This window comes from Centrocercus urophasianus, unplaced genomic scaffold, assembly GCF_019232065.1.
Source record: "Centrocercus urophasianus isolate 14NV4802_14NV808 unplaced genomic scaffold, USGS_Curo_1.0 seq_16, whole genome shotgun sequence".
NCBI lineage: Eukaryota > Metazoa > Chordata > Aves > Galliformes > Phasianidae > Centrocercus > Centrocercus urophasianus.
The window spans coordinates 26305369-26330374 of NW_024884711.1; the positions used below are offsets into that span (position 1 = coordinate 26305369).

The following is a 25006-nucleotide window of genomic DNA, read 5'->3' on the forward strand; positions in this document are numbered from 1 at the left end:
TTCTGTTGTCTTGCTGACTGCAATTTAAATAGTACAACTTGAGGCAAACCTGGGTAATGAGGCAGGGGTTTAAGAAACAGGGGAATGGTTAAGGAAAGTGGAAACTATCAAATTCACTGTTATCATGCCTGGGAGTCCTCAAAAACTCTGCTCCTTTCCTGAGCTGGACAAAGATCACTGCAAGAACCCCCTGGTTTGACACACACCTTGACCTCAAAAGGGAAGAAAATGGCCCAACGTTTCACTCACATCAAAATAGGGGAGCTAAGCTGAAATTAAAGCAGCTCTGAGACTCTACAGGCTTTCCATGCTCTCTCCTATGTTCTTCACAACACTATTTTTACATACCACCAAGTCCATCCTACCTATAGATTCAGTATATTTTCACTAATAAATTAAACAGAAGAGCAATGATGTGCTTTGATCCACATTATTAACAGATAAGAAACTCAACATTTTCAATGCAAATTTTTTTTTAATCCTTTTAGATAGTAAGTGTTGACAATTCTCTTATATAACACTTCTCTAAGACATCCCATGTCAAAATCAAAATCTCAGATCTCAGAACTTCAACTCTGTGATACTTAATTGCAATAAAGAGTGTAAAGCAGATTTTTCAATCAACACTAAAATGAAAAACTTGCATCTTCCAGGAAATAGGAGGAAAATGTAGTTGGTTTACTTCATTAAGACGCTCCTATAACAAGTTATTTTAGTTGTGGTAATCAAGCAATGAGAATTAAGCTTTCTTCTTTAAAATAAAGTAATCTTTAAAAAGGAAAAGCATACAGAAAGATTAAAATAGGCAAGGTAATTGAAAGTGTTTGGTTCTAAATTACATTACTAGATTAGTCTGGAGGCTTTTTTTTTTTTACTGTTGAGGCAGAAATAATATTACTCATTACTCATACTTCCCGTTATAAATGTATTTGTTCTCATTTAAAATCTAGTTCATAAATATTGAAAGCATAATGTAAAGTATTGCCATACAAGCTCACTGTTATAAGCCAGGAATAGGACAAGTTACCAATTCATTTATGGATAACAATATACTTACATAATTACACATAACATTAAAGATGTCATTATCATTCTAACAAGCCAGTTGCAATATCATTGGTTTGCATTGCCTTTCAGGAATTGAAATTTCTGCTAAACACAACTGTTTTTAAATAAAAAAGTCAGGAATCAAATAGTATCAGCCACTGACAATTGTGGTAGAAAGAGATGTGTACTCATCTTCAGAGATGTCTGTAAAAAGGTCTGAGATCCTGTCTGTAAAATTCTTAATTTCCCTTGGCAACATTGACCACATCAGTGCCACTTGCCATACAACCAGGGGATACGGGGAACTAAACTTATGTGAACAGCCTTCAGCAAATCCCTTTTTCAGTTTGGAAAACTGAAATGGCTTCCGTTTGGAAGCCATTACGATTTTAAATAGCATATGAAAAATGTATCAAAACTTCACATTTTTTTCAGGTTCTATTTAGCACACATCAGTACAATTAACTTCAAAAAAAAAAAAAAAAAAAAAACAAAAAACAAAGAAACCACACAACAACACAACATTTTCCATTCATACATGAAAGACAATACCAATCCTTCAAGTTTTGAACAGCTCATCCTTACAACTGCTCACATCATAGGCAGCAGTTCCTTTCAGCTTCCTTTTCAGCATGCTTGAATGACCAACAGTAATTACATAGAGCTGATATAAGAGTTACCAAAGCATAGAAAGAAATTATGCCCTACTGCTTATACTGAATTATTTTCAATTAAGTTCTTTTATTTGAAAGGAGCAAGCCTCCTTTCTTAACTTCCACAGAAATACGTAGCATTCCTTACAATACCAAAATGTTTCTTGTATGGACCATGAAATTTCCCAGCCATACAACTGTCACATATATTTTTAAAGATTGATTTGTCTTGCTTCCTGTTACTGTCAAGGTTAGAAAGTTCTGTCATGTTCACTTGTCTAACAAACTTCCACAAAAAAAGAAAAATTCTAGGTAGAGATACTCAGGGAATTTAATCACTGCCACGTTTCCTTTCGGAGGATATTCTGCTTGCAGCTTTTAACTTATTATTGTAATGCATTTTGCTCTGAAAAGTGCTACATGAAATTAAGTTTCATTCTACTCTTTCAGGCTGAAACTGAACACCTCCGATAACCTCAGACATTTCATCAGTATTAATTCCCAAATGAAACTGTCACCAAACTATCAACCCAAAGTTTCCATTTGCTGGATTAGTAACCATTGATCCCAAATTTAATTATGAGATCTAATTCAAAAGATTTTTATTATATTTGAAATGGCCAATAGTAATTAATGACAATAGTGCATGAGTTCCGTGATGTTCCTTTACAAAGTAAATCAAACTCAAGCCTCCAAGGTTTGTTCAGCCTGCCCTTCAAAAACGTCCACCACTCTGTAGCTTTAATTGCATAAGTATTCCTATTGATTTTTGTAGAAATCACACGTAATATTGAGTTAAGCCCTGTACAGAGGTTTTAAGAAGCATTACAGACATGGAGCTCAATAACATCAACTATATAGTTAGATTGCATAATTAACCAGCCAAAATTGGTAAATTTGAATGGGCAACCTTAATTCTTGTTTCTGCACATTCATACTGTGCACTGAATGAACAAAAAAAGAAAAAAGGTCTTAGCGATCATGCAATTAGAACTGTATCATGCACACAGTTTAAGATATCCTCAAGCATGAAGCATTATCTATCTGATCAGCCCATAGCTTCACATTACAGAATAATGAAAACAGTCTTTTTAAAGCAGTTCTGTCATCTCACAGAGTCGGAGTAAGCTACAACATGATTAAGATGTATTCCATAGGCTGGTTAGAGAGAACAAGACACCCTTCCCCTTATTCCTCAGCATCACCTTTCCAGACTCTGTCCACCAGCCAAAATAGCATAATAATAAAATACTACTTGAATCAGTTGCTTGAAACTGTTATCAAACAAAATCCTCTCACAGTTTTGATTTCTACCAAACACAAGGGAATAAAAAGGTGTAGCACCAGCAGTTTTGATCACAAAAGCACTCTGTTTAAAAGTAAATATCTAAGTGAATTCAAAAGAACTGCTGCTGCATGAGATTCAGTCTGTGCCCATGCTTACTAAGGGTGGCAACCTGATATAACACATGGTTGAGAGCTAGAGTTTATAAACACTACTACTGCATGAAAAATCCAGAAATTTGATATTAGTATTATATGCAAAAATATCTACTTTAGGGATAAAAATAATATTCTACATACCTAATTTCTCAGCCATTTCTGACTAAAACAGCTAAATACAGCCAAAGAGAAAAAGAACTGTATGAACTTGCGTTCATGTCTGCAAGTAATTCTACACTGACTGTTAAATGAAATTAGATACCAAAGCTTTTCCTACGCTAATACAGTTTATAAGTTAGGGACAGAGGAATCATGTTTTAAGAAAAAGTATTAGATTTGCATCATACACGAGGAAAACATATGTAATGCATGCAACTGCTCAGTAGGCTCCTGTAAATGAATACCCTCATTTCTAAAATGTAGCATTTCTATGCAAATAGACAGGGTAATCAGCTTCTTCAGACAAGAAGTCGTGGACTATCATGTAATGATTAAGGCATGCTCTCAAGAAACACAAAAAAAATCTCATCTGCCTTAAGTAGGGACATAGTAACAGTAAGTAGGCAATTTCCCATTTCTAAAACTAAACGAGTAATCACTGTGTGTTATAAATGCAAAGCCTTACTGACTGCAACACAATAACAGATATTATGCTGAAAATTCAACCTTCTCTCAACTCATTTGTTTCTTTTAAATTACATGTTGTTGGACCCTTCTGTGAAAACTGGGAGGTTAATTGTGATAGAACATTGCATAACTCCAAAGCCAAATGCTGAAGTACTTCTACATAAATACCGTATGTTTGTCTCAGGGAAAGTGAAACGATTAATTAGGAGTTGAAGCCCAAGACTTTGGAAAGTAATTCTCTGAACACAATTAGATCGTTACACTGTATACTGTGAAAACTGAGGTTTTAATTAGTAGCTAAACCATGAGCTATGGCAAAAATAACAGTAATCTGAAATTCTGAATTGTGTGTCAGATTTTGTTTTTTTAACTGACATTGTTTATAACAAGACATTACACAGAAGCCAGTCACAACAAAAGCCATTTAAATTTGTCACACTCTTCTGATGAAGGAACTACCTGTTAAGAATTTTGTTTTTCTTCTTACCTATACTATCCTCATCTACTTTAAAATTAACTGTATTATATTAATCAAGTAAATGCTCTAACATTCCTAGTTACAAGCATAACTAGGAAGCAAAATAATGAACCAGTTTGGAAAGTCCTTACAGAGCCTATAAGCCACATCTCCAGCTCTGACTCTGGTCTAGCCCACCCCACCCTCTGTTTCAGCACACTTCATTATAAAACATAATCTTCTTTAATCTCCACTCTATTTTGGAGTTATTTTGGCCCAATTCATGGATCACTGACAGCAAATAGCTTTTCCATAGTAGTCAATGCATTCTGAAATGTACTGAGAACGTTAATAACTCTACTCACCACATATTCAAAAACGAGTGTTAAAGTCTCCTTTGTGTGAATGATGTCATGAAGCAGTACAATGTTTGCATGTTTCAGTCCTTTCAAAAGAGAAGCTGAAAAGGAAAACATACATGTTATTTAAAAAGAATCAAAATATTTCACTTTGACTGGCCTATTTTTTTTAGTGACTCAGATGATTATTTGACATCTTGAACTTCACAACCTGATAACCAAGAGTTGTACTTCAGCATCCTTTAACTCTATGGACTTCAGTGCAGCTGAAGACCATGTGTTCCTATCCAGTGCGGGGCAGCAGCATGACGGCTAGAGGAGGCTTAGCAGCCTCCTGCAGGTGAATCAATCATTAACTTTGAGATAGTAACTTCTAGAGAGAGTAGACTGGGAATTTCTAGAGAGAGTCCAGTAAGATGATGAGGGGCCTGGAACATCTCCCTCATGAGAAAAGGATGAGCAAACTGGAACTGTTCAGCCTGGAAGAGATTGAAGGGTGATCTTACCAATGCTTATAAATATCTAAAGGGCAGGAGCCAAGTGCATAGGTCTAGGCTCTTTTTGGTGGTGCTCAGTAGAGACAGGATAAGGGGCAAGAGGCAAAAACTGAAATGCAGGGATTTTCATCTAAACTTAAGAAAAAAAATCTTTACTTTGTGGGTGACAGAGCACTGGAACAGGGTGCCCGGAGTGGTTGTGGAATTATTTTCTCTGGAGATGCTGAAAACCCACCTGGATGCTTCTCTGTTAGATCTGCTGTAGGGAACCTGCTTTAGCAGTGGGTTGGACTTGATGGTCTCCAGAGGTCCCTTCCAACCCCTATGATTCTGTGATCCTGATTAAACACCAAGTTTTGCTTCAAAAGAACACGTTTTTGTCTGAGCCTGGGAGGGTTTCGTGTTTTTTTCTTCAACGTTCCAACACAACAAATTTCCAACCAAATTCTAAATCTCTCATATGAATGATATTTTAAGCTGTAATTGCCCTTTAATTCACTCAAAGAAATGAGAATAGAAAAATGGTGTTGTCACCAAATACTTTTTCTTTAACAGAACCAGTTCATGTTTTCAGACTAGTGACAAATAAAGATTTGGTGAACTTCTAGGTGATCGCCCTCACTAAATTTATTTTCCTTCAGAATGCATATTTTATGTTTATACCACAATACATTTTAAATATTCCACAAGTATGGCATATTTCAGCAATACGTGCTGACAAGCCATGCGTTGTTACCAAAGTCATGCTGTTTTGTCACCTCATGCATTCATCTGAACAGGCCTATCAGTCACTACAACAAAGTAAATAATAGATACAAAGACATGCAAATGAGTGGCATAGTTCAGTAGTGAATAACAGGGAACTTCTTTCTCTCATCCTTCTTCTGTCATAGAAAATAACAAATCACCAAATGACACTGTCAATTTCTAAGCCAGCATGCGTCCCTCTCCACTGCTGTGTAAAATGGAAGTTAAGGAGCCCACAACACAATTACCCTTTGCTCTCCTATCGAAAGTTCTCCATTAGACTGAGGTAACTCCAGGGGTTATCTGGCTCTATATTGGGGTAAGTACAAATCACAGCTCATAATGGTCTTTAAGAGATCCAACAAGCTGATGCCATTCAAGGAAGAAACACAATAGCAACACAGCATTTGGAAGGATCAATGCTGTCCTGCAAGTATCCTCAGCAGCAAAACCCCAGATCTTAGTAAAGGGGAAAAAAGCATACAACGGCTTCAAAGCAAGTCCACAGATAGCCTGTTCCTGAACCTGCAAGTAAGCTCTATGACCAGGAATGTGGCAGCATTCCATCTTGAGTGAGGAGGTGAGAAACGATGCCTCCAGTGAGCTGATTCAGCTTGTGCAAAACAGCTCATGGCACAGAGAGTCCCGTGCACTGAATACAATGCTACTGAGCAGTAAATTCGCTATTACGATTAATAAGCACTTGATCAATGCATCTCTAGTCCTGATTAGCACTGCACAAATAGAGTGGAAGTTTTCTTCTTCTGAAAGGAAAAGCCATGTACAATTTTTCACAGGAGACTTTCTTGGAGTAAATTTTCAAAGGAAACAGCGAAAAAATGCTACTGAAAGAGAGAAAGGCACAAACAACAGACAATTAGAACAAATATTCCAAAGGAATATTCTATGAGAGGTATTTCTACCACTTGCAGTAATTGAGCTTTTTCCAGTGCTACTGCCAAATAGCCACACATGCAGAGAGATTGGGAACATAAAAAAATCTATGTCCTGGCAGAGCCTCTGTCAAACCATAATAGTATTTATGACCTCTGTCAGCTTTTGCTGTTCAGCCCATCACTTGAGGCCTCTAAATCCTCTGGTTGGCCATTACTATGTTACTAAAATCTGTATATGGGTCATTAAAGCTTAAACAGTACATTGAAAGCAGCTTACCCTGAGGTCTTTGCAAATATTCTTTCCTCTTTGGTCCCCTCCCCCTCTTATTTATCTTCTCTAATATCCAATTCTCTCCTTTTACAGTCTCAGTATTCAGTATCCGCTATATATGACAAGAACCACAAAGAATCACTTGCAGCTTGAGATTGTTGACTTCTCCCCTGGTCCAATTGAAATATAGTAAATAATATGGCACAGAAAGTAAAATCATCTTAATTAAGCTAATTTTACATCATGGAAGCAAGAGGAAATTGCACTATCAATTTCAATTGCAACAAATCAAGTGCAACTAACAGAATTAACCCTTGGGTTTGCCTATCAGTACTGTGATTCTATTACTGATAGGATCACCAGTTCTTTGTGGAAATGTTACCTTGCTATAATGAGAAAAAAAAAAAAAAAAAGAACACAGAAAAAGAAAAACAAAAAAAAGAAAAAGAAATAAAAATAAACAGAAAAAAAGAAAATAGACCTGTCTGAGGTAGGAAAGCTGTTTCTTTTTCCATAAAGCACTTTAAAAACAAAATGAAATGTGAACTGATGGTACTTGGGTGCTTTTTTCAGAAACAGTCCCTTTGAGAACAAATGACCAACACACCTACTCAGCTGAGCACCTTTTTGCTTGAAGGGGATGGAACTTTGGATGAACTCCACTTATTCAAAGACAAAACCCAGAAAGTCACATGCAAGAGAACGAAAAGCAGAGTCCGGGGAATTCATCAGCATCACTCTGAGGCAAATTTGACTTCAACTTTGAAGCTACCAAAACAGCTGCTGCTGGAGCTCCATGAGACACCAGGTGATCCTGTGTCTGATGTTACTACGTGAACAAAACATTGTCTTCGAATGCCAACTCAGTCCAGTGGTTATCACCCACAGATCTCACACAAAGATGTTTTCTTTTAAAATAAAAGGACAAAAAATTGGTGAAGAAGATTACAACAAATCAGGCGTGGGAAAAACATACTAATTTATCCTTAGTACATATTTTTAAAAAAAAAATTGTATAGCGCTGCTTCAATGCTGCTTTCTTTTTTCATCCTCTGTATTCTACATAAGATAAACAGATGGCAGCATTTTTAATTCATTTCCCCAAAGAGTTTTGAAGAAGCACAGTAGCACATGATGCTAAAATGCTTTTTTAGAACACTTTGGACAAAATATCATATGCACCTGAGTGGACAGGTGCTTTTTCTGTCACATGTGTTTACACGTTCTCTTACAACAAATTCTAGCATTAAAAAACAGGGCAGAGAAATTAGTGTCATACTTCAATAATTAATGACGTCCAAAATGATCATTTGAGTGACTTGTACAGAAGTTCATGACTTGAACTAAAAGTAATGACACACTTATCCATCAAGGACTAATAACATATTTGCATACCTAAAGGAAACACATTGTATTTGCCTGAATAACCATCACAGATTTCTCCTCCGACAAGGAGATGCTCTCATCTGTTATGAACTCCTGGCAATCTGCTTTATTGCTTGTGGTGGTCAAGAAGCTTTTTGCTGATCCCAAAGGAGCTGGGCTCTAAAGTATGCTCCCTCCATGAGCAAGTCAATCCAGATGGACAGCAGCCAACTCCTACCCAAAACATGAGCAGCATTAGTAAATCAGTGCCTTGCTCCCTGCAGGGTTTACAGCATCAGCTCAAGCCTGGCACTCCACTAACACAGCCAGACCAACACTGACTTACATCCAGAATGTTTTGGAAAGCAAGCAGGATCCAAACAGTCCTCTGAAAAAGGCTATTCCATGCTCATGATGTCACATTTCAAAGCTGCTTTTCACAATCAACAAAAGTAACTACTGTTATCAACTCCCAGGCCTCACATAGGAAGAACGTTTTACTAGCAGCACTATCAAAAATGGTATCTTCTGACATGGGGAGCACAGTCAGCCTCAACATTAGTTGCGGAGCTTGGATCATCTGATCACAATTTGTTCATTCTTGCAATTCCTGGCTATCATCCTGTTCTTGCTTTGTGAAAAATCATAAGTCTCCACAGTGGCCCTAGATAAAAGAATCTCTGATGATTTCTAAATTGCCTGGTATTGCAGCAGCCTTGAAACTGTTCTCAGCAGTAACAAAACATCTCAGCCCTCATGCTGCTCGAATTTACCATAATGTACAACTGCTACTGCTCCTCTCACAGATTACATTCTGTATGCAAAGGCCCCAGCCTACTCCCACCCTCCTTCCAAAAAGTGACTGTGACAATGCTGCTTTTCTCAGTGTATAGTAATTGTGGTACCCTCTGAGGCCACGCACCAGTGCTCACCATCTCAGCAGCTTGCACACTGCTCCTCACAAGTGTTGTCCTTTTTCACTAATGTCACCATTACTCTCCTAATATTAGGAGAGTTTTATTCTTCAAGACAGCATGTTGTAGCAGTTTGTGCCTATTTCATATCGTTAACATAGCATCTTGGCTGCACTGTTTAATTTCTGAGACACTGAATCATGCAGATTGTAGTCAGTATCACAGATTTGGGAAAGCAAGTGATTTGCTCTATTTCAGAGCCAAACAACATATCTGCAAAATTCTGTGGCTTGTCACATTCTGCAGACACAAAGACACTCTCTGACAGAGTGCCAACTTCTCATAAGCAGTTGGGTTCAGTCTCTTAATTCTGATATCTCTTGGAAAGATGCTTTTAGTGAGAAAACTTTCACAGCTTTTTTCTTTATCATGTCTTCAGAACAAATACACCCAAAAGCGCCTTACTGACTTCACACATCACAGAAGTTCTGCTTCCTTTCCCAGAAACTTATGTTTTCAACTACACACATTTTATAGTTTTTTGTTGTTGTTTTTTTTTATTTGGCCTCCAAGGACAATGCCCCTTATGCTTCTCAGCAACGTCCTACACAGGGGAACACTTTGCGTGAAAAACAAGTACCCAGAACCATGGGAACAGGAACCCAGCACAGGAACAGGAATTCACCACTCTGTGTTGGTTTTGCAGTAATAAATGTGCAGAAATTTCCTCCTCAGAAACACAATCCCCCAATCTACACTTTGCTATTTTCGAGCTCACCCATTTGAAATAATTTGCTAAGAGCACATTTTCCTACAACCCCTACATTACACAATTCAATTCAGCAGAACTGTACATCCCTGGTAAGACCACAATGACCACAGACTCCCCATGTTCTCACTGCAGGATAAATTCTGCAAAGTGATCATTATTTGTAATTTCAGGTAATTGACTTCAGAGCTGCACACCGGTAAATGCACAGAATTAGCTAGCTTCTGCTCTGATCTCGGAGAGCACAATGCAATGAAGATACACAGATCATAGTTCAGCTTTGAAAGATTTCTAGGAAGAAATTTCTTAAAAATTTCAAAGGTCCATGAGCTACAGGAAGAGCAGAAAAAGCAATGAAATTCCAACTGGTGATTATGTAGGCCTAGGTGAATTACCTACTTTACAGCCAACTCCGACCTCATGACGGTCTCTGCTAGATTTAACAAATGTCCTTTATTCTAGTTTTCATTAAGTCACGGGAAAAATGACAGTTTGGCATTAAGGAAGTGCCTCAAATCCTTGCAATAGAGAATTTGCCAGCCTCTCAACTGTAGGCTGCTTTGCTGAAGGAGTGCTTGGAAGACATGAGCCGCATCTACCTCCTCAGGCTGAAATTCAGTCTGACACATGAGTGGGCTGAACTTTTATCCAAGCATTTATTTTTTGTGAAATTTCTACTTACTGCTCCTACTTGAAAATGCGTAATATTATTTAAACCAGATATGCAGAAAAAGAGCACGTATAACAGAGGCACCTTCAGCATTTCTAAAGAGGCTGAAACCACTTTGCCTATTGAACTGTAACAATGCATTGGAAAGACTGATCAAATAAGCTCTGAAAAGCATTACAAAATAATATACTCACAGACATACAGAAGACTGCTGCCATGTGAAATAAATGTCTCTTTCGTTATGTCCTAGATACAAATTTATGGGTTGTATATTGTTCCCGATGTTCTTCAGACACAAGTACACATGGAGGTCAAAAATAATGAGATATTATCTTATTAAAGCCAGACTGTCATGGAAAAAGACTGTAACATGCTGCTCATATCTTGACAGAGCCAGTCATATCTTGCCTTCACTTCACTTTCAGTACTCAACAGGAGGAAACTGTGTAAACCAAAAACACATCAGTGCTTATGGAAAACAATTCTACAACATAGGCAAACATGTGAGAGCGCCTGCAACCTTTTTGTACACAAATACCATGACTGAGACTAATAGCACAATGTACTAGTAAAACTGTCACTGTTTTATTAAGAGCTACTTTTTTTAGATTTGCTATTTTGCTGAATTTCAGACAGTTTTCATGTAAATATCTGTATTTTATCATAAGTTCTTTGCAAATTTTCAGTATAATCAGTTCCTCCATTTCTCAAAACATGGGCTTAAGTAACACCTTCCATAACCCTCAGTAATCTTCCCCTTTAAAAAAAAAAAATCCTCTATTTGAGTCAATACTTGAAACCTGAAAATATTTCAGATTTTAATACAGAAGTACACATTTCGCCTTCTCTGTGAAAACCCTTTAAATTTGGTCTGGTTACAAGATTTTGAAATCACTTCTTTGGATCAGACTGACACTAGGTACGTCATTATGTAGCATACAACTACACAACAGCCTTATATGAAGAAAGGAAAAGTTAAGAGCAAGTCTGTGGGAGAAGGAGGAGTAAAATTTTGGAAAACACTCTTGCAACTGTTGGTTCTTAAAGGACAGAAGACAGGCACCTGGGCTCAGAGATGGACTGTGAATGACTGGGATCCAGGACTCAAAGACAGGAAACCCAGATTACCCCAGCAATGACTCTGGAACTGAGTCACAGATGAGAAAAAGGAATGAGGAATGCAGAAAAGGGGAGAGTGCACGAGGGGTTACAAACCACAGTGGAAGTTAGGATGGAAGCATAAAGAGAAATAAAAGCCAGAGGACAACTAGAGAAAGGGAGAGAGTGCGCAGACAAGGCGGAACAGGGACAGAGCACGGAGTATGGGATGAGCGAGTATTGAAACTCAGGGCAAAGTAAAGGAGTGTACAGACAAGTAGCACATATTCTCCACTTAAGCCCATATCAGAACACGAGATTCCTGGTATAGGATTACCAACCTGCTGCTTTCAGCAGAAATCAATGAAAACACCTGGCACTTTTCTTCATTTCACTAACTTGAGTTAACAGATAGAAGCAAGCTAACATGGCTCCCAGCTGGTGTTTCAGTTCAACTAGCACATGTCCATATGAAATACAGAGCTTTCAAATACAATGAAACAGGAATGTAGACGCAACATCACAAAATGGAATATGGATTTCCACTTGATTTGTCAAACAGAAAATGATATAAACAAAAATTTGAATCAAAATAAAGCAAACCATGCCAAGTGAAGTGAAGAAAGAATACATTTAGAGTGGCTTCTGCACAGTCACTACTACAAGATAAGCTAAAGCTTTCAGCACACAGTTGCTTCATTAGCTATCTTGCATTTATCTTGCATCTTGACAACCTTTAAAGTCACCATCTAACTTATCCAGCAGTGACTGCTCTGTGTGCCTGTACAGAACCCCAGAATGGTTGAGGTGGGAAAGGACCTCTGCAGGTCATCTGGTCCAAATCCTTCTCAAGTAGGGACAATTGAAGCACTAATTGTTCTCAGCTCCTTTTTTCCCCCAGAGATTGAAGAAGTGGTTATTGAAATCTAAGTTTTATACAGGATCAAGCGTGAATTTGATCCAGCAACTTGTCCAGCTTCACTGGAAGGCACAACTTCTTTGTAGGATCTTGCTCATTCACTAGAGAAGTGAAATGACCACAGGACCAAGCCAGAGGAAAATTCTCCAGACTTTCATCCTTACCTCTTGGCTTGAGTCACTCAAGCTGAGATCATTAACATGATCTTTATTTTCTGGGCACGTGCACTTGAGATCTTCATTCACAGTTATCAGAACTAAGAGGTTCTTAGACAATTACTACGGAACCCCAAGTGCCTCTGTACATTCATATTATTCAACACTATGCAAGTACTTTGAAAGTCAGCAAATATCTCAAAACCACCATTCAAAAAAAACACACTTCAGCAAATGGGGTGATAGGAAGATGAACAAATATTTGCCAACTAGTCAGAGTACAGTGATAAGTAGTCTAGAAAAATCTCAAAACCATCTGTTTTAATAATGCACAGTAGGTGCATACAGCTAGAGCCACGCAACAAGAACACTGAACAAAATTAATCATTCAGCATCTGACAAGGCAGAGATCACACAGCAGGAGCAAATATGGTGCTACTGTGTAATTAAAGAACTGCACTGCACAAACAGATTAAGTTTTCACAGATAATCTTAGTTCCGACAACTTCTGAACAATTGACTTTATAGTTGTAATAAAAACCTGCTGCAGTACATGGGTACATGCCATACTGGCACTACACATTCCAAATGAGGGTCTAAGTAACTGAGCACCTACTGAAATCTTTGACCTACAGAAGTCAGTGTGAGTTCTGTTACTCATTTTTCCCAATGCATTATATTCAACAAGAAATCATCTAACTGCATTTAACTTCAGTGAGTGATTTCTTCATATGTAGAAGATAGGAAGGAGTTTTGGGAAAGTATTTAACTGCATTAACATGAAATCCAGTCACCCACCAGCGTATTTTATCCACAAGTGAGGAATACAAAAAAAAGGAAAAAAAAAAAAACCACACAAAAAAAACCACAACCCTATTTACTAAAACCTTTTTTGCTATATTTTTCTGTGGGGCATTTCCTCCAGCAAAAATACTGCATGAAAAGCAGAAAGAATTATTTCTGTCAGCATACACTTAAGACTGCAGGAAAAAAAAGCTAGTGGTGTACGTCTTGCTTTTTTTCTTTTTCTTTTTCTTTCTTTCTTTTTTTTTTTTTTTTTTTTTAGTAAAGAGAGAGAGACAGAAGCCTTTATAGGATCATGTCAATGTTCTTTTTCTGGGTGGGTGAGGCTCAACATGCCTCTTCACTTACAGCTGGAAAATGATGCTGTTGAGAACATGGCATTGCTTTGTCTCTTGTGGAATGATGTAAAGGTTAAAGAAAGGCAGGCTGAGAAAGAAGCTGGCAAATATTATTTTTATGAATATTTTAGTCAATAGAATTACAGTGAAGGCATGCTGTTCTGCTACTGAAAGGAGAATGACAGTGTGTATATGAAATTTACATATTTCATAACAGTAAATGAAATCCAATCACAGCGTAACTAGCACTAAAAAGCAACTTAAAACAATGCATTACTAGACAAGCATACTTAGAATACTAATAGTATCCAAAACATTTACAAATATTTTTAGGGACAGGGAATAACCTTAATTCTGTCTACATCTCTTTGATGCATATTACTTCATTTGCATGAAATCTTTCCTTCCCATCCAAAAAAGTGCAAAGCACATAAACAATGAAATGGCAAGGTTCCCTCAAGTAACTTGTAAACTAATTTCCAAAATGAAAAGTAACATAAAATGGTGATGAAGTAATCTGGCAGACACTACTAAACAATGAAATGGCAAGGTTCCCTCAAGTAACTTGTAAACTAATTTCCAAAATGAAAAGTAACATAAAATGGTGATGAAGTAATCTGGCAGACACTACAGCAGCAAAACCCAGTGATAATTACAGTGAAGGTTATTGCAAAGTGTTTTCCAGATGAAAGAGGCTGCATTACAAACTACTAATGATGCTGTACTACCAACAGCAAAGAACTTTGGTGCCAACACTGGCAATCGCCAGCTTAGCAATCATATCTGAACTTCAGCATTCTTTTCACATCTTAAGGACCTACCAGCTTACAAAGGGTAGATATGATGTGTGCCTCTAGTCTTTGCTATGGGTATTCTATTCCCTTCATTCTCACCTTAACTGCCATTTACTCTTGCAATTCATAGCATCCATCATCAATGTTAATTGAATTTAAGGTGAAATCAATTAGGAAGAAACAGAAAACCATAAAATAGACCCACACGATTTTTGCTTTATTCACCCTGGAATACAGTCAAACCTAAATCAGGATAATGGCCAACTTTACAAGTTTACCTTCAAATGACATGAAGATCTGTACTACGCTGTCAGTGTCTAGAGCAGCATGTGCTTATTTAAACCTTACGAACAATGTTCAATTTTTAAAAGGACAAAAAATTCCTTTAAGGAAAAAATGACAAGCACTGCATGTCACTATATAAAGCAGCTGGCCCTCACAGAAAGTAAGAGAGGTGCCAGTAAAGAAAAGAGGGGCTGCAGGAATGTCTCAGCTTCACAAAGCTGACAGCCACAGCCGATAATGACAGGGTGATGATAAAGTTAAGTGATGCTAACATCAACAAGAAACCCAGTTGAGGTAAGTTAGTCATTTCTAGCCCCTGTGTTTGAAAAAAAAAAAAAGGCAAACAAAATAAAAACAAAACAAACCATAATTTTCAAAGAGAGATTCTGAATTACCTGTGTAAATACATGGTATCAACAAAATCGTAGATCTAAATCCATACTGGAAATCATTCTGAGCAACAACATAAACAAAACACACCCAAGAAACATGAAAGTATACATTAAAGAGATCTGTCAGCATAACCCATTAACACTACAGGTGGTAAGAAATTATATATTTTTTTTAAAAGGCCAACTCAACAACTAACAGCTTGTCTGTCTCCTACTTGCAGACATAAAACATCATTTTCCAGTCCTCTTGAAAATGGACTTGCTTCTTCCATCCTGTTGTGTCATGCATCAATTATGAGATAATTATATCAATTTCATATTTGTTTTTCCAGATAAGATTCTTTTCATAGAATCATAGTAATTAATAATAACGGTCTTAAAATTGATAGTACAGCCTCATAAAGTGCCAGCTTCTGCAAGACAACACTATTACCTTGCCAAACTTTAATCAGATGTCCTGATCTTTTATAGTTTGTGTCTGATAGTGTTTGTTCCAGTCCAAACAGGTCAGCCTTCTCCAAGAAAGGACTCGAGGACAAAAGCACTCTTTAATGTTGTTGACCTTATCTTCAAACAGTTCTCAGATCTTAGGCACTGAAAGGCAGCCACCAAAAGTTGCACTTCAGGTCAAGGACATGTTTTTTCTTGTTTCTTGAAAATCTGTCTAATTTGTCAAAGTTTATATCTGGTCAGTGGAAAAGTCTACTTCAAAGCTACTCTTTATAACAGCTAAAATCTCCCGAAGAATCCATTCTCCCTGAGCACACTCAAACATTCAGATATTTGGCAAAAGCAAGGAAATTTGAGCCAACAAGTTTGAAACCAAATGTCAGCTATAGATGGGACTATGTTAGCAATAAAACTCTTCTGATAGTTCCCCCCAGAGTACACCAAAGCTGTTCTTGGATGAACATATTTCCAAGCCTGTTTGATTGCTGCTCCCTCTCACTCCTTATTGCTGCTAATGACAAAAAGGCTGGGAAATGCTGCCCTGCACACGTGGAGTCCCATCTCAGCCCCATAGGCTCCTGGCTAAGGCCTCCGACCCATCCCATCTTCCTGTGACTGCTTTCCACACCTGCTGCTGCATTGAGTGGCCTCTGTGACTTGAATTCTTCCAGACCCACCAACCATTCCTAACTGACAGTTTTCAACATCGCTTTTCTCCTAGTTCTTCTTTCTATCAACACTCAGATACAGGCATTGCCAAGTATCTCAGTGAGGCAGGCTTCCTCTCCCAGGCTGTGCCAAAGCACAGCAGAAAGGGGAACAAGGATGGAAAAGGTTAAAATGGAAGGAAGACAGAAGGAAAAAAAAAAAAAAAAAGCGCATGGATAATGCATATAAAGTTTTTAACCTGATTGATACCATGGGAAAAAAAAAAAACCAACATACAAATAAGTTTTTTCTTTTTCTTCTTCTTCCTTTTTTACACTTCTGCAATGCAGTATGGCACATGAAAAGTCCCTTTGTGAAATTGGCTTAAGTGACATCCAGAAGTTCAGGAGAAACCAATGAACCAAAATCAGAGCACTGAGATCTAAGTCCACCTTCACCCATATGAACCCTAAGACAAAGCTAATTCTTTAATAGAACTCTTTAAGCCTGTCTTGATGATTATCATTATGGTTGAACACAGCAGTGACCTGCTATCCAAAAGCATGAGGCATATAATGGAACAGAAAACAAGCAGGGTGCCTTAGTGAGCAGCTGGATCTAGAACTACTACAACCGGCCTAAATCAATGCATTTCTCTTCCATTTTTAATTAGAAGGATCAAAGTGAATAAAATACTCCTAGGTTGAGTGATTCAATAAATAGGTATAGCAGTCATTATAACTGATGAATTCTTTGTATTTACAGAAATCACGTGAGGGAGAAATGAAACTTTAGCTTAATCCAATTTGATAGAGCACAAATTACACCATTCAGCGTACCAATGTAGCTCCAATATTGGACCTGAAGATCTTATAAACAAACCAGTCAAAGAGAAGACTATCATCTCACCAGCTGAACCCCAAAAGATTGTCCAGCACAGACACAAGGCTTCTTGGTGCTGTGCAACAAAAGTTGAATGCTTCCAGTGTTGGTGACAATGCTATGACCACAGTTTAAGAATTTAACAGAAACATCATGGCTTCTATACCTCTAAAATTCTCTGGAAAGCATGAAGTTTTCTCTTCATGCAAGTTCATTTGGAACAGTATTTTGGCATACCACAAAAGGTCAAACACATTCTTAGTCTCTAGAATTGAAGTGAGAATACCTAAATATGCAGGAAAACACAGCTCTGGCACTATGAAGTCCTTGGAGCTCTTTACTTATTGTGAGTAAATTGAAGAATGATTTCAACAATACCACCAAATTTCTAGGGCCAAGTTTCTCTGTTAAGAGAACACTTGAACCAGGAAAAAAAGTCACAGCAAGTAGGATAGAAATATATGCTCTCAGATACTAAAGAATTTCTTTACCAGCATAGCTAATTAGTGTGTATACTACTTCAGGCTCTCCTCAACAATAGACTGCAGCTCTGAAGGAACTTAGTAAATGAGGAACACCAAATTCCTCTTCCAACACACGCCAGAAAATTTTGGCAATAAATCAAGAACTGAATGTATCTGAAAGTCTAAGAGCAAATTCCAGTTCAGACATACACATTAAAACAGTGGCAGCCAAAGTGCTAACACTCAAAGTGCTAAACCCTAAATTGCCACCTCGGTTCAACAATTCAAACAGTACCAGCAGTTTGGATGCAGAACAAAAATATTCCCCAACAGAAAAAGGAAAGATCAGCTTCTGCGTGAACAGGACAAGATACACATAAAATATCTGAGAAAAAATTACAGTCAGGTACCTTTATCTCAAAGGTATTCTTAACCTTAACCTATGAGTGCTACACATCGTAGTAACTGGGATGGTGCCATTGCCATTAAAATTATCCGCTGTTTATTTTCCAATATTTTCTTGGCCATTAATACACACTGTTAATAAGGCCTCATCCTTTGCTGCGGTTTGGCTTTCATTTCATTCAAGGAACTTTTATAAACTTGTTTGCATAATTCTCAAAGATGTTGATTTGTAATTCTGTCAATGATTTTACAAGGTTAATGGCCTCCGCAATTAAATAAACAAATGAGAAACTGAATGACTTCAATTTTATGCACTTCAGTCAGCCATAAAAGCAGCATACTCTGCATGGATCTTGGGCATATGAAACATGGAGGAAAAAACACCCTTCTGCTGACAGCTCCAAAATAATGTACAGAGGACTTCCTCCTCTTAATGACGAGTCATGGTGTGCTTTGACTTAGAAGCTCATTGCAGAGCAGAGACTGAGGCAGTTTCCCATCTGCACCTCAGAAATGCCTATACTCCATAGGAATAATTTCAAGTTAAATAAAACTCAAACCACTGAATAAAAGCTCACCTTGTGATACTAAAGGCTCAAAACCATAGCTTCTCTTTTCAGAAGCATATCTATTACTCAAGTTGCTTGTCATTTAATTTTGACATCTCTTTTATTTAAATTTTAAATTTAAACCTGAAATGAATGTAATAAAAACTAAACAGCACTGATTAAGGAAGCTCTAAGTCCATTACTCTAAAAAAATACACATGCTTCAATCAGTCTAAAAGGAAGCCAGTTAAGACTTGAAAATGTCACAAAAGTGGTGAAAATATCTAATTCCATGCTTTAATAATTTTATTTAATTAGTTGATTAATTAGTTGATATCCAGTAAAAGGCTGGATCCCATGGATCCCATCATACTTGTTTTAACATCAAAACATCAGAAGTTGCAATAATATATGCAAATTTCTTTGTAGAACTAAAAGTATGGCTGTCCAAACTTGACTGGAAAACTTGATTTAACAGCAGCAATGTATCAGAAGTTCATTCCAGGAAGAAAAGGAAAGAAAGAAAGAAAAGGAACAAAATCCCTTGGTTTTCGGAGGGGTGGAGGGATGTGAGTTGGGTTGGTTGGTTTTCAATGCCCAGAGGTTTCTTATTACCTCACAGAAGTAAGAAGTTGCTTCACACCCTTGAACTCTGATCAGGAATTATTTACAGTCAAAGAAATGAATTCTTTGAATGAGGCATTCCATCCAACATCTTGTCCACAGACATAAAAAAGGATAAAAAACAAATGCATTGGCTGATGGGGAGATGCAAAGGTTATGAATGCAATTTATAAGCCCCTTGGACCAGTGGCCAGAAATCTGACAGAAAAGTGTTAAGAAAATCTTGAACCCATTATCCACAGACATATACACTTACAGCTTATTTAGTTTGACCTCTTCGATAGAAAGAGCAATTTTCAAGCTCATAATTTTTTACTGAGCATATTTTTAGGAAGACATCTATCCTCCTGCAACAATATGGCCTAAAAGTGTCCCCAGTTCTCATGCACATTTGGGAGAGTAAGAAATCCTATCCCTAATCCCATACAGACTTTGAATGAAGACTACGCATTGCTCCAAAATTTTTTCTTTTGTTTTAGATAGATTTATGTGAGCAGGGCTGAGAGATGACAGCATACAGACAGAGACACTTCAATATCTGTAACTTGAATTTTGTTTGTGAACTGCTGCTCTAAGCCTTAGTTTCTCCACTGACATGCAAAATAATGCATTTTTGATTATGCAAATAATCCTCTGCTTTGTGAATAGGGCCTCAAGTGATTCAAATGGTAATTCAGTCAGAAATCTTGATGCAAAGCCAGCATTTCAACCATGTCAGTTTTATAACCAAGACTTTCTGAGAAACACAGAATTAAAAATTGAAAAAAATACCATTTAGGATCACAAGTACATTGAGATAAAGTAACCTGAAAAGTGTGGAAATTCTTAACAAGATTTTGTCAATGAGCCTACAACCTGCTGGGTCTGTGCTTAGTTACACATCCCTTCCAGAACTGACAGTTTCCTAATGGCAGCAGTGCAACACCGCTATGCTGTGAGAAACCAAACCAAAATAACAAAAGCTAAATTTTATCCAGAGCTTAATGTGCTAAATACTCAGGGTTGTTTTTTTTTAAAATAAAATCCCCATACAATCCAGCACATATTCTTATGAAAACATTAACATGAAAACATGTTAAACACTGCTTCAGACTTCACAGCACACAAAAGAGCAAGCGTGCATTCTGCACTCCAAAGAAACAGACGGACAGGCAGTGAGTGATTTATCCTGACGTTTGAGGCTGACATTTATGAAAAGTATTGTACATTATATTTTCTTCTAGTTACAAAATTTTAGGCAGACTACATAAAAGGAGACACATTTCAATTGTGTCCAAACTAGAACTCCAAAATTGACCTAGTGACTTTTCATTTCATTTTATTTCTTTTCAGTCTGTAGCTACAAGAGTGATTTGAACTACTTTGTCCTCTTGCATTTTGGGAGATAAGAAGGGCAGGAAGTATGTTTCCAGATGGAAATCAGTCATACCAACACTGCTATCACCCTGCCTATAAGACTAGCTTAGAGGTACATAGATTTTCTATCATCCTTGTGACCTCCCTCAGTGTTTCTGCACAGGGAAAATCAGGTGATAATTAAGACTAAATGAAGCCCAAGGACATTTGGTATTTAATTACCTGACCTGTACAGCTAAGAGGGCTTTACATTCCTAGCTCTCAGTTTAAGTCACTTATAAACAAAAAAGGGTTTCTTCCTCGGGAGATTAAGAGCAAAAAGCTGAATGCATAAAATCAGTTTTGAGCATCTTTTCAAGTCACAATCCACAGCAGTCTCATTCACATTAATGCCTTTCTAACATCCCAGATTAATAGGCAAAGAAAACTAGTCAGTATGACTTCTGCATCAATTAAAGTACTTCTGAAGTGACATTCACCAAAGGACAAATATCTGTATCAAATCAGATCTGACACAAATCACCAAATTCAGCTAATAGATCCTCACTTACAAGGCTTCCTCCTTTTTTTTTTTGTTCATTTTTCATTTGGCTTCAGCTAAATCCGCTACCAGATGAGAAGCTGCTGAGCTTTGTGCCAAGAGGCCCAGACCTTAAAAATTCACAAAATGCACTATTACAGATTCTACAGCTCTGGACTATATCCCACACTGATACCTACTAGACACCACTATCACGTCTTATATGTTAATAAATGGATCAGAGGTGGAAGGTCAGGATACCCTATTACCAGTCTCTGAGCCATCCAGTTCCCTTTCATCCTAGAAAAATACAATGAATTATCAGTTTCTTTTTTGTATTGCTTACTCAGGAGGAAAATTCCCAAGAAAAATAATGTGGATATTCATTTTCATTTCTTTGAAGATGACAGTAGAGGTCAGTTTCTGATTTTGAAATGCTTCTCTCTTTGTATTGATTATAAAGACCAAAAGCAGTAAATTCATTGTTGCTGCAAGAAGAGCCTCTATTATGAAGCATGTATATCAACTTTATTTCAACTATATATTTCAATCGTCCTCAATGATAAATCTCCCACACGAGCAACAACTGGAGAATACAACTAAGACATTTGCAATACAGTCTTCAGCATAAGGGAAAACAGGAGTGCGGAAAAAAGACGATGTTATCTCCCTAAGGGCCTGACCCAGACATCTGAGCCTACAGCATTTAGCAGAAGCTAGACCTAGACACAAAAGCTAAGGAGAAAACTACGGCTAACTGGTTCAGATGCTGAACTGCCATCTTAGAATCACCAAGGTTGGAAAATACCTACAAGATCATCCAATCCAACCATCCACCTATCACTAATAGTTCTCACTAAACCATGTCCCTCAACACAATGTCTAAACATTCCTTGCACACCTCCAGGGTCGGTGACTCCACCAGCTCCCTGGGCAGCCCATTCCAGTGCCTGACCATCCTTTCAGAAAAGTAGTATTTCCTAACAGCTGAACCTTCTCCAGCACAACTTGAGGCCGTTCCCTCTAGTCCTATTATTAGTTGCATGAGAAAAGTATAAAATATCTTGCTCAGATATTTTTGAAATTCAGGACATGGCAGTGATAGAAAACACATACAAAGATCTTGACAAAGACGAACAGCTTCACGTAGATTTGAAGTCACCATTTTAGTCACAAGGCTAAACAGTATAGTTGCTGGGGTTGTTCCTTTCATAAAAGGGAGACATATCAAAGAACAAAACAATCTGAAGAATTGGCTAGGTTTAAGAGACACCAGATGATATCATGCTTTTGCTTACTATGGATGGTATTGGTATTTGGAAGGTGTGCCCCTCAAAGGTCTCTAATCAATTCAAGCAGAGATGCCAGAACTTACTATAACCTTCACTTAGATTAACAACCAATTAGTATTTCTGTCCCCAGTCAAAGCATACCAAGGGATATATAGTCACAGAGAAAAAGTTGATGTTACTCTGAGCAAGATTAACTTGAGCTCTCCATTTTATGGCTGTAGTATAGCTGTAAAAAGAGATTAAATTTGCATATGCAATAAAAAGACATGCTCACCCACTTCCACTTAAGCAACAAAGCCATGAGGGCTGCACAAGGTTTCTGTAAGATGTATAGTTAGTTATGTGCTATAGTTTTGTATGAAGAAAAGATTGCACCCCTCTTATTATCTTCCTATATTTTTTATTTGCCACTTTTTCCTACCCTTCCTGTCATAAAAGTACAGCACAGCAGAGAACAGTTCTAAATCATGCCTTAAAATGGCAAGAAAACAGATTTTATGAGCAGAAGAAACTTTTTGGAGCAGAATGTCCCATCTGGGCCAAGATGGAGCTCAGGTGAAGTGTAAGCAGAGTTAGGCAGAGGAATCAATGGCTTCCCTGAATGAATGGATTTTGAAGCTCCTAGTGCTAGAATTAGCACAACATCCCTTACCCACCACTTTCCATGTGAATACTGACAATTTCTGCAACAAAAATAGGGCAGAGCCTGAAAGGTCTGCCATCAAACTAAATGTAACAGCCATGAAGAAAGGACTCTGAATGGTGAAATGATAACATAAATAAAAATAATAACAATAATAATTCCCTAAAGTGCCACCACATTCTTTTGTCTTTATCTGTGCCCAAGAAAGAAAGGCAGAAGGTCACATCTTCACTTCAAAAGTGCTAAATGAAGATTCAACCAATAAAGCTGTGCTCAGCTTCAGCAGCCTACAGCAAAAATATGGGGAGGGGGCAAACAACTCTGTGAAACATATTTAGCTTTATGAAGCCACTTAATTTGGAACTTTCATTTACAACTGTTAGAAAAGCATGACACTTTTCCCACATGATATGAGTTCATATAGGAGTTTAAAATTTATATCATGATTCCCAAACGGAAACGTCATCATTTATATTGCATTTATGTAATGCCAACTCTCCAGAAGGGTCTGACTAACATATTAGAGGGTATAAGAGGGGGGAAAAAAAAGGTTATGTTCCGTCTATGAATAGCAAGGAACAAAGAAAGAAATAGGACAGACTTATTCAATTTCTACCCCTTCTGAGCACTGCACATAGACAGAAGCCTTCGTTCAATACACCAAAAAGGAGAGAGAACAACACAGTTTGCATGCACTGAAATGTTAAAAAAAAGTAAAATGTAAAAAAAAAAGAAAAGTAACATCGAGGTGGAAGCTTCAGCTGCCCTGAAGCCCTACAGAGCAAAGGATCCAACATGTTTCTTTGAGGCCTAAACAAATCAAACAAATTCAAATGTGGAAGAAAGCACAAATCAAGCATGGTCAAAAATCTGACCTAACAAAATAAGAGTCTGTTGTAAAAACTAACAAAAAATTGGAGATTACTTTTCTATTATTAATGTTCAGTAGAAAAGAACATACACTTCTCTACGTCACTGAAAAAGTATATAAGTACCATCCAAAAGTCTTGGGAATTTAAAAACTTCTGTTTTGTGATAAAGACTACAGGAGAACCCTTTTTGTAGGTTTCAAAACCCAGCTCACCCTTATATGGGAATCTCTCATAGGAAGCCCCTAGAATTCTGTGATTCTGTAATCTTGTGCTCCTCTCTTATCTCAAGGCAGCATACACCTCATGTAAAGCTGTAGGATGGCCACAGCAGACAGAGATCAGAGAGAAAACATTTCTGGAGTTTCTTTACCTCTGAATACTTCTTGACCTTAAATATTCAGTAATACATTGTCCCAGAGGCTCTTGGCTTGTGCACTTTATTTTTAACAACACTGAGAAACAAAGCTGTTATGATTACAAACTGCACTGGCTTTACAGCTAATTGAGCTGTAGCTATTTAGCCTGCAGAAGACCGCAGCTTTGCCAGCTCTATAGGCAACAAAAAAATACCCAAATCTACAGCCAAGCTCCTGTTTATTTTTTACTTCAGAGCTCTGAATCAATCCAGCTTCTAGGGAGAGAGAACTTAGCCTCCGCCTCTGAAAACAAAGAGGCCAAAATTCTATCATAACTCATATGATGTGAATGCTTAGAATAGCTACATCCCCACACTCTTAAACATAATTTCTTAAAGTTCCCTGAGGCTTGCTGAGCCAAACACAGATGAAGCTTTAAGGCATTT

At 37.5% G+C, this 25006-nt stretch overlaps 1 protein-coding gene across 1 annotated transcript in view; it reads right to left on the minus strand.

Moving 5' to 3' along the window:
- Positions 1 to 25006, minus strand: part of CDK14 (cyclin dependent kinase 14) — a 238452-nt gene that overhangs the window by 112372 nt on the left and 101074 nt on the right. Inside the window, exon 6 of the mRNA XM_042817068.1 lies at positions 4593 to 4687. Coding sequence (XP_042673002.1) covers positions 4593 to 4687 — 95 coding nt within the window. The remainder of the gene's footprint in view (positions 1 to 4592; positions 4688 to 25006) is intronic.